This window comes from Sus scrofa, chromosome 7 (genome assembly GCF_054392235.1).
Source record: "Sus scrofa isolate SSC_HxYL_T2T_F1_AM1 chromosome 7, Sscrofa_HxYL_maternal_Yorkshire_Landrace_v2.0, whole genome shotgun sequence".
NCBI lineage: Eukaryota > Metazoa > Chordata > Mammalia > Artiodactyla > Suidae > Sus > Sus scrofa.
This window is the reverse complement of record NC_139389.1, coordinates 35,152,685-35,166,042: the sequence shown is the minus strand read 5'-3', so window position 1 is coordinate 35,166,042 and position 13,358 is coordinate 35,152,685. Positions and strand designations below refer to the sequence as shown.

General features: G+C 38.2%; 1 protein-coding gene across 50 annotated transcripts in view; it reads left to right on the top strand.

Annotated features, from left to right (window-relative positions):
• Window positions 1-13,358, top strand: part of MLIP (muscular LMNA interacting protein) — a 240,337-nt gene that overhangs the window by 191,253 nt on the left and 35,726 nt on the right. For 35 of the 50 annotated variants that reach the window (XM_021098546.2, XM_084966926.1, XM_021098542.2 and 32 more), the window contains one exon: window positions 11,044-11,247. The exons of the other annotated variants lie outside the window; for them this stretch is intronic. In XM_021098546.2, the coding sequence (XP_020954205.2) occupies window positions 11,044-11,247 (204 nt within the window). The remainder of the gene's footprint in view (window positions 1-11,043; window positions 11,248-13,358) is intronic. 50 annotated transcript variants of the gene reach the window in all.

Below are 13,358 nucleotides of genomic sequence, written 5' to 3'. Positions count from 1 at the left end.
ATGGACTTTTCCACGCTCCGTGTAGCCTCTAGGCATAATGATAGCCCTGCTTATGAAGAACGTACACTTTCATTGGCTCTAGATATGTCAGCAAAAGTATGGCTTCCCCACCTTTGTAGACATTTCTCCCTCCTTGTACTTTCCCAATTATTACGTGTCAGGACAATTAAGTAAAAGAGAAATTTTTTGAAGTCAGGCAGCCCGATGCTAACTCTTAACATGCCTGGTGTTGGAGTAAGACTGGTCCTGCACTTAATCATACATCTGCAAAATGAGGGCGTTGAATAAAGTATGTTCCCGGGCTAGGGGTTGAATCAAAGATGCAGACTGTTTACTTCCTATTTGTGCATCAATATGATTTATAGCCATTATTTCCCTTTGAATAACTATAATTTTGTTTTCCTTAAACTAATAACCCTGGGAGAGAAATGATTTCTTTTCAAAATTAAATATGTTTGTGTGTTTTCATACAGAAGATAGGTACATATTTAGCCTTTTTGAGGATCCTGGTATTTGCTACTTAAATTACTTTCTTTTCTTTTTTGGCATGGGCAAACTTGACAACTATTTCTGTTACAAATATACTGAATAGGAAGGCTAAGTAGGCAACCTAAAATTTCAGCCAAGATGCTTTCGGTAATGAAATTGAAGATGCCTTTGCAATCTGTATTGTTTCTAAATTTCCTGTTTTTGCATTCTTTTAAGTATGGAAGACACCATGCTTTGATTCCTGTGTTTCATAATCATAAAAGACTCAGGATAATCCTTGTAATAAACTTTGGGGATGATTTTTGCTTTGCTCTCTCTCCCTGGAAGGTGATGTTAGATGGAGTGACAGGCTCTGAATAAGAAACACAGTTTAGTCTCAGAGCATCAGTATTTTTACTTAAATTTCTTGTTAAGACACAATAAATCCAAAGGAAAAAAACTTGATATTAAAAACCAAGATCATTTTGCTTTAAAATTATAACACTTGGTTGGCATCAGTCATATGAATGCTACATTTAATTTACCTTGTACATTATGCAGATCTTGGAACACGAAGAAATTAGTAACTGTAATCTAAAACTTCTATGTACACAGCCTGCTGAGAATTTCAAACTAGTAAAAACGGGTGTAAGAAAACAAAGATATCTAAATATCAAACATCAGGAATGAACTCGTGTTTGTGTGCAAGGTATCTCAGCTTTATTTATTTATTATTTATTTATTTATTTTTTAGGGCTGCACCTGTGACATTTGGAAGTTCCCAGGCTAGAGATGGAATCGGAGCTACAGCCGCCGGCCTACTCCACAGCTGCAGCAACGCCCGATCTGAGCTGCATCTGTGACCTACACTGCAGCTAATGGCAACACCGGATCCTTAACCCACTGAGGGAGGCCAGGGATCGAACCCTTACCCTCATGGATACTAGTTGGGATCGTTTCCACTGAACCATGATGGGAACTCTACTGTCTCAGCTTTAACATGTTGCCTCAAACTAATAAAACCATAGGCTCTTCCTAGTTGTCCTGGCAAAGACAGAGCAATTCCTATATTCTGAGTGACATTCAGAAGAACACAGCAGTTTATTTTTCTACATGGTTTTATAAAGAACATTCTAGCTCCTCACAGTAAGTCAGAGATTTACAGGTGTGAGTCAAGTAACACTTTTTTTTTTTTTTTAAAGCAACTTGTACCTTGGCTTCTTTCTACCATTTTGTGAAATAGAGTAATTCGAATCTCATACTATTACACACCCTCTGGTCACTATCTCAAAATGACCCTCTGTGGGCTTTTAGTTTTTCTTCCCTAGGCACACCCAGCAGCCATTTCAATTCTGTGGGTCCCCACCACACGAGACTAAGGGGAAACTTGTGAATCTTTGTAATTTTGTCCAGTTTGACTGGGACTCCGGCACACACGTCTTCTCTAATCTCTGATTCAACAGATTTATTGGGGATTATTTTAACTACCCACCAACTCCCCCACCAGACCTTGCCCGATGGTGAGGAGGGCACAGTGACTTTTCTCCATCATGCGCTGGGACTTATCCCCTTGCTTCTCACCATCCCCTCTGTTCTCTTTCCTCCTGCTCCTCCCCTCAGTCTAAGCATACTTTTCATATATTCCCTCTGATTAATTATGGCCTTTTCCAGATTTCTAATGTCCTGAATCCTAGTCTTTGGAAACGTAAATGCATTTCCCCTCGAATGATTACCTCTGCCAAGGGTTCCCAGAATCTGTTTTGAAACTCAAAATCCCCAAAGTAACTCTTTTCTTTCTTTTTAAAATTCATTTTTAACTGTCATCACCAAAAATCCTCTCCTGAGATATGAAGATGGTTATTAAGCTTTGGCTGCCTGGGTGGGTGGAAGGGCCATAGGACACAGGACGATGGGGAAGAAAGGACTGGAAAGTACTCCCTGGCTCGTGGTCCCTGCTCTGGTTTCCTGATGGATGGTGTCCCTCATTCTCTCCACACCCACTCCCCTCCTGTCCCCTCCTAGCCTCCACCCATTTCATGTCTGTCCCAAGCTCTGCAGTAGATACTGGGTGACGCTTTAGGAAATTAAACAGACAATATCTCTGACCCATGCAGCTTAGATTCTGGTGGGTTTTAAATATGCTGAACCTCCATTTCTGTCTCTTTCCTGCTTCTCTTCACCTTCTCTGCAACACTCTGTACTTTCTCGCTCTGACCTGTCCATTTATACTCGGACCGCACACTCCACGGCCTGGCCCTCTGGTTCCCTAATCCATGGAGGAACCCTACCTGGACTGTGGTTTCTGGAGCCGACTGTTCCACCAGTGACTTTCCTGCTTCCTGCAAAGGAGAGACACATTGTGGTAGGATGCAGTGAAAGAACCCATGCTTGGTGGGATCATGGGAGGATCAGTATACTCTGAACTTCAGTTTGGTTCTAGAAAAATGGGGCTGCTAATCTCATTTCTAATGATGCCCATACTAATTCCCCAAATCATAGTTAAATGAAACTGTTGCTGTGAAAGGGCTCTGCCCCCCCCCCCATTTTTTTTTGCTTTTTAAGGCAGCATCTGCAGCATATGGAAGCCACAGCAACCAGCAACGTGGGATCTGAGCCATGTCTGTAAGCTATATCACAAGTCATGGCAAAGCCAGGTCTTTGACCTACTAAGCAAGGCCAGGGATCGAACCCGCATCCTCATGGTTACTAGTTGGATTCATTTCCACTGAGCCACAACAGGAACTCCCGGGCTTTGGACACTTTAAAGGGAAGGCACATTTTTAAATGTCTATGGTTGTTAACATGTCCTTTAGAATCACTTGATTTTGGAAGAAAGGAGTTGACTTCCATTAAGGAAGTAAGAGGAGCCTCTTTTCTGTGTTACTTTTTTCCTTTCCTTTCCTTTCCTCTTTTCTTCTTCTTCTTTTTTTTTTTTTTTTTTTTTTTTTTTTTTTGTCTTTTGAGGGCCATACCCACAGCATATGGAGGTTCTCAGGCTAGGGATTGAATCATAGTTGTAGCTCCTGGCCTACACCACAGCCACAGCACAATGGGATCTGAGCCACATCTGTGACCTACACCACAGCTCACGACAATGCTGGATCCTTAACCCATTGAACAAGGCCAGGGATCGGACCCTTGTCTCTGTGTTACTTTCTAACTTTACCTTAAATTGTGCCTTTCCCCAAAACACATCCAGGTCAGAATGCAGGATGAGAATTAAACCATATGTACAGAAAAACATAGCATTCAGCAATTTAATGCTCAGGTGCCCACTGTGGTTAATGATAAAATACTTCCTCTTTCCTTTCCCTTGAGCATGCTCCATCAAATACCTTTAAGCTTATCTATCTTATCTGCTCTGTGAAATTTGCTGTCAGACAGCCACAGACTCTAAGCACTAAATAATCCAAATCCTATCCTCAAAATGATGGTTTAGTCATAGGAAATTTGAAATAGTTAAACATATGCTACCTTTCTCATACTTCACAAGTTCAAATTTTTCGGTTCAGATCAGGATTCAAAATAGATGTGTTGCTTTAAGTATGTCTGTTTTTAAAATGCATATGGCTTCAAAATTAGGGCTGATAAGCAAGAAGTTATGCCATATGTTCAAAATTAAGAGACCTGCTTTATCTTGGCTTGATCTTGGTGAAATGTAGATGATTAGAATCTTAGTAATTTGGAGTTTCTGTGATAACATCTGTAAAATGTTGATAAATCTTTGGCTGAAGGAGTCACTCTTTAAGAAATACATTGACTTGAAGAAGAGAGTGTTGTTTTAAATTAAAACTGTAGCAGAAATGCTGTAATTCTGATTTTGGATTGTTATAAACTCCTGGCAGGAAAAAAAAGCTGAAAATAAGTGGTGCATTTAAAAATGTGTTATTTTTACCAAAGAAGGGAGAGAGATGATGGAGTTAAAGGCTCCAGTAAGTTCACCCAGTGGTGCTCTGAGTTCCTAAAGTTACAGATAATGGTGTGTGGTGTGTAGAGGGGAAGGTGGAAGCAAAGGGAAAGTGGATTTTCCCACTTTGCTACCAAACCACAGGAAAGGAGGTAACTTTAAAAAGCCAGGATAGAACAGAAGAGCCTCAGACAGGAGGGCTTTAATGAAGAGAGCCATATGCCTTCAAATGCCCTTTGGTGTTGCAATGGAAATAGCTTTTGCAGTTAAACAATTTGACTTAATGGCTGAGTAGAAAGTGGGCTTTTTCTAGAATGATGATTACATCCAGTATGAGTAGAGCATTACTTTTCTGATGTCTCTATCAATATCTAATTCTGTGGCCTCTATAATTCTTTTAACAAACAAAGCTAAATGAATTTATTAACTGCCTCTTTGGTAATTTGTCTCCACTGAGCAGAGATATTATTTGCTTTATAACTTCCTGTGTTCTTGAAGTTTTGCAGGATATACCATAATCCACCAAAAGAATCAGTTTTGTTCTGGGAAGTAGAGGATATGAGGCTATACAGTGAATCACACAGGAAGTTGTATTTGCTGGAGGCTCTCTCACAACTCACAGACAAGTTGTCAACTATGTTGACAGTCTTCATGATTTGAGGAAAAATAAAGGCTAGACAGACTCACACCCAAAGCCTGTATCTTTGGGGTTCAAAGACAGCCCTGGATAATGAGTCTTTCCTCTTGTGAACCTCTTGCAAAAACTTATGGTTCAGGAGAGATTCCTTTATTATGGAGATAAATAAAAGTTTTTGTTTTTGTTTTAAAGGGAAAAGAAAAGCTTCCCAAATTGGATAGCAAATAAAATCAGTCTTTAAGCTGAGACTGTTAAACCAGGTGGCTGAGAATAGTTGAGGATGACAAAGCCTTCTGTTCCCTAAATTTGTCTTCTGTCTGCTGGTGCCCAGTTGAAATGCAGAGACAGAGTTTTGGGTAAAGGAGAAAAAGAGAGCTTTATTGCTTTGCCAGGCAAAGGGGGCCACAGCAGATTAATGCCTTAAAGACTGAGCCTCCCTTGGAAGGGGTTAGCAGGTGGTTTTATAGTTTGAGGAGTGGAAAAATAGGGCTGAAGATAAAGATCAGGGTAGAGGCAAGCTTGCATTGTCTTTCAAAGCTGGTGTTTAGTGGCCCCAGGAATGGTTCTGGTGGTCCTCCTTCTTCCAGGAATGAAAACTGCTTCATCAGGTAGTTCTTCCATTTGTTGGGGGTTTTAGTTCTATAGAAAGGCTCAAAGACATTATGTTCCTTGAGGAGAAGCTAGGACCCTGCCCCAAGGCTGCACGGCTCCTCCCTGGTCTCCGTGTCCCTCCCTTCCCTGATTAGCAGCTGCTCTTTGCAACTCAGGTAAGGTCATGGAGGCTGAGGCTTATTCCCTAAAAACAAGCAATGGGGGACACAGGAAGGCTTGAGTGCCTAGGAACCCCACAGGGCACTAGCTCGATTACAGCACTATAAACACAAAGAAAGGAGAGGTTGTAATCTTCATAATGGAAAGGTTTAATTCAGGCCAAAATTTCCTTTAACAAGACAAATAAGACCCCCTATATGAAAACGGATAAAATTTACATGGGAAAAACCAATCATTAGAATATATGAATATCAAAGTATGACATCAACACTCATAGGCAAAAGCAAGAGATGGGATGAGAAAAAGTGAAAAAGTATAGGTATTAAGATACTTTAACTTATGGAGTTCCCGTTGTGGCTCAGTGGTTAACAAATCTGACTAGGAACCACGAGGTTTCGGTTTCAATCCCTGGCCTCGCTCAGTGGGTTAAGGATCTGGTGTTGCCACGAGCTGTGGTGTAGGTCGCAGACGCGGCTCTGATCCCACGTTGTTGTGGCTCTGGCGCAGGCCGGCGGCTACAGCTCCGATTAGACCCCTAGCCTGGGAACCTCCATATGTTGAGGGTGCAGCCCTAGAAAAAACAAACAAACAAAAATACATTAGCTTATTTTTCAATTTATGATAAATTATGTAGGAAGGTAGGTAAAGATAGATCCTCTGTAGTAAATTGAATTAATACATATGTCGTTGGACTCTGTAGCCTGCAAGGAAACAAAACCAAAGCTATTCTTTTGCAGACATGTGGAATCTTCACAAAAACTGACCCTGTATTAGGCCAAAAATCCCCCAAACCTAGTATTTGCCAAGATAAAATTAATACAAGATGGGACAAGATAGAAGTAGCGGTTAAGAGGTACAAACTACTATAAATAAGCTCTAAGGATGTATTGTACAGCACAGGAAATATAGGCAATATTTTATAACAATTATGAATGGCGTATAGTCTTTAAAAATTGTTAATCACCACATTATACACCTAAATTTTATATAACATTATAAATCAACTGTATGTCAATAAAAAACTTATTAATTGCCAAGATAAAAATAATACAGAGAAATTTCTCCAAGCACAAAAAAAATTTTGTAAATTTGTAACAAAGTTAGAAAACCAATTTCTTGCCATCTGCATATTGAAAAATTTGCTTTTCAACAAATTATTTGATTAAAGAGGAAATTCAAAATGAAATTCCTACTGGGAAAAATTTGTGAAATTTTCATCTATTATAACTCATCAAATATTGTTAAAATAGCCCTTAGAAGAAAATGTATAGCTCTAAGTATGCTTAATGAATAAGAAAGTAAAAATAAATCAATTAAATATTCAGTTTGAAAATTTTAAGAGCAATAAAATCTTCTGTGCATAAGAAAAGTAAAAGAAAGGGATTTATAGGAATTGACAAAAGATAACTATAAGACAGAAAAGCATAGAAATCATACATAAAAATATGTTTTTGAAAAAAGTATATAAAATAGTAATAGCATAGTAACACTGCTACAATGTAGCACTTCTTTCAAAATTCTAAAGGAAATTATTTTGCAACTTAGAATTTTGGATTTAATCCAAAAAATTAAAAGATTCTGTCCAAAAAATTAAATATAAAGGCAGAACAAAGTTTTCAACAAGCAAAGTGTCAACAATTTGCTTCCCAAACTCCATTTTCCCAGGAAGCTCCTTTAAGGCCCAGTGAATATGAGAGGATCCATGGAGAAGAAAAATCTGGGAGACGGGGAATAGGAGATCAAACACAAAAGAAAGGCAAAGAAAATTCCTAGGATGATGGTAAAAAAAATCACAGAATAACAACTTACACAACGCATAGGAGACAACCAGGCAGACTGGAAATATGCCTCCAGTGACACACATGGCATGCCGTTGAAGCTGTCCCCACACAGGATCCTTTCAGGTTTGTACAGTACTGTCCACAGACAGTGCTCAAGTGATCCTGTCCAAAATTCTTTGCTAGCTTTGGCCGTCCAAGGGCTGAAAAAAGCCTCCTGTCCCTCCCTGCCCAGCTGCCTGGAATAGCTGACATCATCCGACCTGACAGAAGTGTTCAGGTTTGACTGACTCATGAGAGATGGAGGTGGCCACAGCCAGCTTAGAAGTGTGGAGCATGGACCGGCGCATCCTCCCCAGACGGTTTCCTCTAGATGAGCTGTACCTTAACCTGCCAGATTGCTCCCTATGAGGAACCCTCTGATTCCCCTGGATGACAAAATGCTGTCTCCTGACATCCGGGCAAGGAGTTCTTCAACCTTCCAAAACCAATGATACAAATGAACTTATATACAAAACAGAAACAGACCCACAGACATTTTTTAACAAATTATGACAAATGTATGGTTACCAGAGGGGGAAAAAGGTGAGGGAGGAATAAATTCGGACTTTTGGATTAACCTATACACATTACCATATTATAAAGTAGATAACCAACAAGGATCTACAGCCTACCACAGGGAACTATACTCAATATTTTGTAACAACCTATAAGGGAAAAAGATTCTGAAAAAAAAATATGTATAACAATCATTTTGCAGTACACCTGGAACTAACACAACATTGTAAGTTAACTATACTTCAATAAAACTAAATTCATTAAAAAAAAAATCAAGGAACGAAAAAAGCTGAAGCCAGATTATAAACCAGAGACCATTCAGTTCCTCTTTTCCTAGGCACTGTCAACTACCAATAACAATGCTGCCTTTTCCTAACACAGCTAGTCGTCGTGCTCACCACTCCTATTAATCATCTTCCAAACCAATTAAGAAATGTAATGCTAAAATAATTTTTGATAAAATAAGAGAATAGTTGATTAGGAAGTAATACAAAATTAAAATACATTTTAATCTACAAGTCATCTTTAGTGGGCAAATATACTAGCCTTCCATTAAAATTACACATTCACACAAGTATTACTTAATAGTAATAAGTTAGAGGCATTAGCCAATGGAATTGGACAAAAGAAAGAAGTGAAAAGTATAAGAATTGACAAAGAAGATGTAAATTTATGACTGCTAGGTGATGTGATATTTTAGGTGATATACCTGGAAATTCAAATAGAATCACCAAATGATGATTATAATCAGTGGAATAACTTGGTGCTGTGTCTCAGGGAATCCATAGCTTTCATATACTCATATAGAAATGTTCCAAAATTATTGCCAAATGGGGAAAAAAAAACCTTGAACAAATAAGATGCAGAATACTGTATATAGGATGCTAACTTTTTTTTTTTTTTTTTTTTTTTTTTTTTTGTCTTCTTAGGGCTGCACCCATGGCATATGGAGGTTCCCAGGCTAGAGGATGAATCGGAGCTGTAGCTGCCGGCCTATGCCACAGCCACAGCCACACGGGATCTGAGCCGCATCTGCGATCTACACCACAGCTCATGGCAATGCCAGATCCTTAACCCACTGAGCGAGGCCAGGGATAGAACCTGCGTCCTCATGGGTACTAGTCAGATTCATTTCCACTGAGCCATGACAGGAACTCCAAGGATGCTAACTTTAAATAAGTGTATGCTTGTAGTGTGTGTGTATGAAATAAGAATGTATATTTGTATTAGCTTGATAAATAAAATAAATACTAGGCACAAACAAGACACTAATAAAAATAAAACATATTTAGTCACATTTTCAAGGTACAGAGGATTGAAACCCTTATTTCTATGAATGTAATAACCCTAGCACTAGAATTTTCTAAAGACCTACTTAAAATTTTCTCAGAGATCTAAAAAGTGTGTTTTGAAGTAAATTTTTAAAGTTAAATTTGAACTCATTGCAGGGACATCTTCTGATACAGCAGACGCATTCAGTATAAATTTTAGAAAACCAGTCAGTGGCTTAAAAATACATGGTCTTGGGAGTTCCCATCCTGACTCAGCAGTAACAAACCAGACGCTTATTCATAAGGATCAGATGTGGCTTGGATCTCGAGTTGCTGTACCTGTGGTATAAGCCAGCAGCTGTAGCTCTGATTCGACCCCTAGTCTGGGAATTTCCATATGCCATAGGAGTAGCCCTAAAAAAGCAAAACAAAACAACAACAACAACAAAAAAGCATGGTTTTGGCAAAATCAATTCAGCTTATAAGAAAAAAATATTAATTATGTAGTTTTAAAAGATGAATTTACCTGTTTAGCTGAATGTCATTTTGAGCAACGTGAATATTTTATCCTAAATTTCCATTCTACACAAAGCCAAATATATGCATTCGTTGCTAATGGAACAGAAAAATAATTGAATGATAGAATGCATTCTTGACCTCATAGAAAACACAGTATTCCTTTGAAAATTCAATCATTACTACATTAAGCATCTATTGTATTAAGCATTGTGATTGGTGCTGAGGTCACAAAGGTGAACAAAACAGGTTTCATTTTATAAAGTGTATGCCCTAAGGGGTTTTACTGTAGAGCAATCACTGTCAATTTTTTATTTTACTCAAAAAAATTTCAGGAATATAAGAGACACTTTAAAAAGATCTGAAAAAAAATAGTCCTAGTCTTTCATGATATATACGTGTACAGGCCCTTTTTGCAAGTTTTCTTTGTAGGCTCTACTTGCCACTTTTGTAGTTTCCTTGTTCTGTTCATATAATTCACAGCCTCATCTAGTGGCTCCAATTTCTTCAAAGACTGCTGCATGCATCCCCTTTACAGGCAGTGGAAACATCCTCTCTACTTAAGACCCCATTACTTCTCCCCTTTGCAGTTGACCTTGTCTGTTTGCTCTCCAGTTTCTCTCCAAAGTCACACATGGCCTAGAATGGATGCCTTCATTCATTCTTTCTCGGCTCACCTCTCCTGATCCCTTGCCCAGCCTGGAAACTCACTGCACCATGAATTAAACCTCCTCTTCAATGCCCTCCCCTTTCTCTCTCAGTTTCTTCCAGACCAAATCACAGCACCTTTAAATTAATTTCCACTGTCACCACCTCTTCAGTGAAGACTTTTCTAATCCCCTCCTCCCTGCTTTGGGATGAGCCCTCTTCTTCCTTAAACAAACATCCCATCTGGAGACACGGTGGATGCTCCTTTAGTTCTGTAGAGGAGGCTGGAAGTGGGCCACCGACAGGAATTATTGGGAGAGACAAACGGTGCATTTTGAAAGCAGATTCTTGTAAAGATCCAGAGTAAAAGGAGAGGTTTCCTTTCTGCCAGCAAAATATTCTGACACAACGTCTGTAATATTTAGACTTAATTCCAAGTGAGCTTGACCTTTGCCCACTAAATCCTCTTTCTGCCTTTCTTCTTCCCAGGATGTGCCAGCCCCTCCCAAGCCTGTTTCTCTCCATCCTTTATATAAGAGTAGACTCCATCCTCCCGCTAAGTCCCTGCTGCATCCACAGGCCCTCCCACATGCTGACTGTCTTACCCCAGGACCCTTCGGTCACTTGTCTTCCTTCTCCCTGAGTGATGAACAGAATTCTCACACCCTGTTTAGTCACAACGCATTTAATAAGGTGAGAACGCCCCGTGCTCTGAACCCTCTTCATGCTTAACTTACTTAAAGGCAGAGGAAACATAGATGAAGAATATTTACATATATTAAGAATATTATATATTTGTGTTAAGATACATGTCCTTACAAAAAGATAATAATTAACCTTGGGAAAATATTAAATGTTTGTTTTTCCTTTCAAAGTCATTTCCTGGAGTTCCCATTGTGGCTTAGTGGGTTATGAACTTGACTAATATCCATGAGGATTTGGTTTGATCCTTGGCCTTGCTCAGTGGGTTAAGGATCCAGTATTGCCTTGAGCTGTGGTGTAGGTTGCAGATGCGGCTCAGATCCTGCGTTGCTGGTTGCTGTAGCTCCAATTTCACCCCTAGCCTGGGAACCTGAGATGCTGCAGGTGCAGCCCTAAAAAGCAAAAAAAAAAAAAAAAAAAGTCATTTCCATTGCTCATTGTTTCACCTTCTAATCCCAAGGTGGAAATCCCAAGAAACTTTTCAAAACCTTACAAGATGCCATTTTTAATTTGTCTTCTAGTCTTAGTTCAATGTTCTTAAAAATATTCTTAAAATTACAAGAGGCATTTATAATTGCAGTCAGTGGGCAAAGAAATACTTCGAATTTCTACAGGTATCTATAACATGACATTAACATTTTCTTTTAAAAGGTATCTATCTGCCTCATGATATATAGCGATGGGATATGTAACAAATAACGATAAAAATATATGTATGTATTTTTTAAAAAGCAAAAATATTTATAGTTGGCTTTGGAATGTAATCATAAAGATTCTTTTAGAAGCAAACAGTCAATAGCACATGAGGCTTATGTCTAAGCATCCTTTGCACTTCTGAGCATTATCATAAAGACATCCTGGCTAGAAAAGGATCTGACCTTGAGACTTTTCTAAAAGAATTAGCTAGTCAAAATCAACCTACAATTACAACTTTTTTTAAATTCAAAATCTTGTTTTGATGCATTTGTTTTACAAATTCTCCATATTTAAGCAAATACACCTCCATACTTAGAAATCCATCAAGGTCATATATTCCAGAATGTAGTTGAACAATATTCCTTGGGCCCTAAGACATTTTTTAAAAGTTTTCATAAACTCAGTCTAAACATAAACACTCATCTAAAAAGTGAACGCAATTACGTGAGAAAAAAATCACTTTTTATATTTAATAGCATTTATCATGACTGAATGATCAACAGTGAAATAAATTTTTAAAATATCATTTTCTGCAAATCTGATGTTTTTAGGCAAAGTTCAGGATGATATTTTTATAACCTTTGGTTGCTTCTCACTCTTGGTCTAGAAAAAAGTATTTTGGAGAGAATATGCCATTTTAAAATGTTTTTATATTATTTGAAATTCTCCCTCTTTTCATACTAGCCAACATCTATGAAATCCATTTAGCTGTTGGAGTTCATAATTCTAATGATAACATAGCCATTTTCTTAAAAATTGTCATTTATGATGGGATTATAATTGTACTCTGTAGTTATCAATTACGTTAAATAGCTCTTCTTTTGACATTTTGGTGTTTTCTGGAGACATTCAACAAAGATAGAGTCAGGATTTCTTCATATGTTAGCCTTTGCTCAGTTAGGCTGTGAAGAATAATATATAAAAGCCATTTGAGGCTGGAAAACTCTTTTCAGTCCACAGAAACTTCACAATAGATTTTGGTTTTCAGCATCTGTTATTTATTGACACCTACCAAAGAAACAGTCACATCTGAAATAATAATAATGATGGCAGGAATAAAAATGTAGTTAGATGACATTTTTAAAGGAAGGTTCAGTTACTTAGTCTTGTATTTTAATTGCTCTTGTTAAAATGTGTGAGTTACTCAATTTGATATCTATGTTTACAAACCTTGTAAATATTTGGCCAATAGCATACTAAGTTATTGACTTTTTTTTTTTAACTTGAAATAGTTTCTTGTCTGGAATTGGGAAGCATAATCTGTCATTTAGATTAACTTCTCTCCAATATCCTAACAGCTTTATCCTTACAGCTTTACCTGCTGGGCTCTTCTCCAAACTCAAACCTTTGGACACAGAATTCCCATTGTGGTGCAGTGGAAATGAATCTGACTAGTATCCATGAGG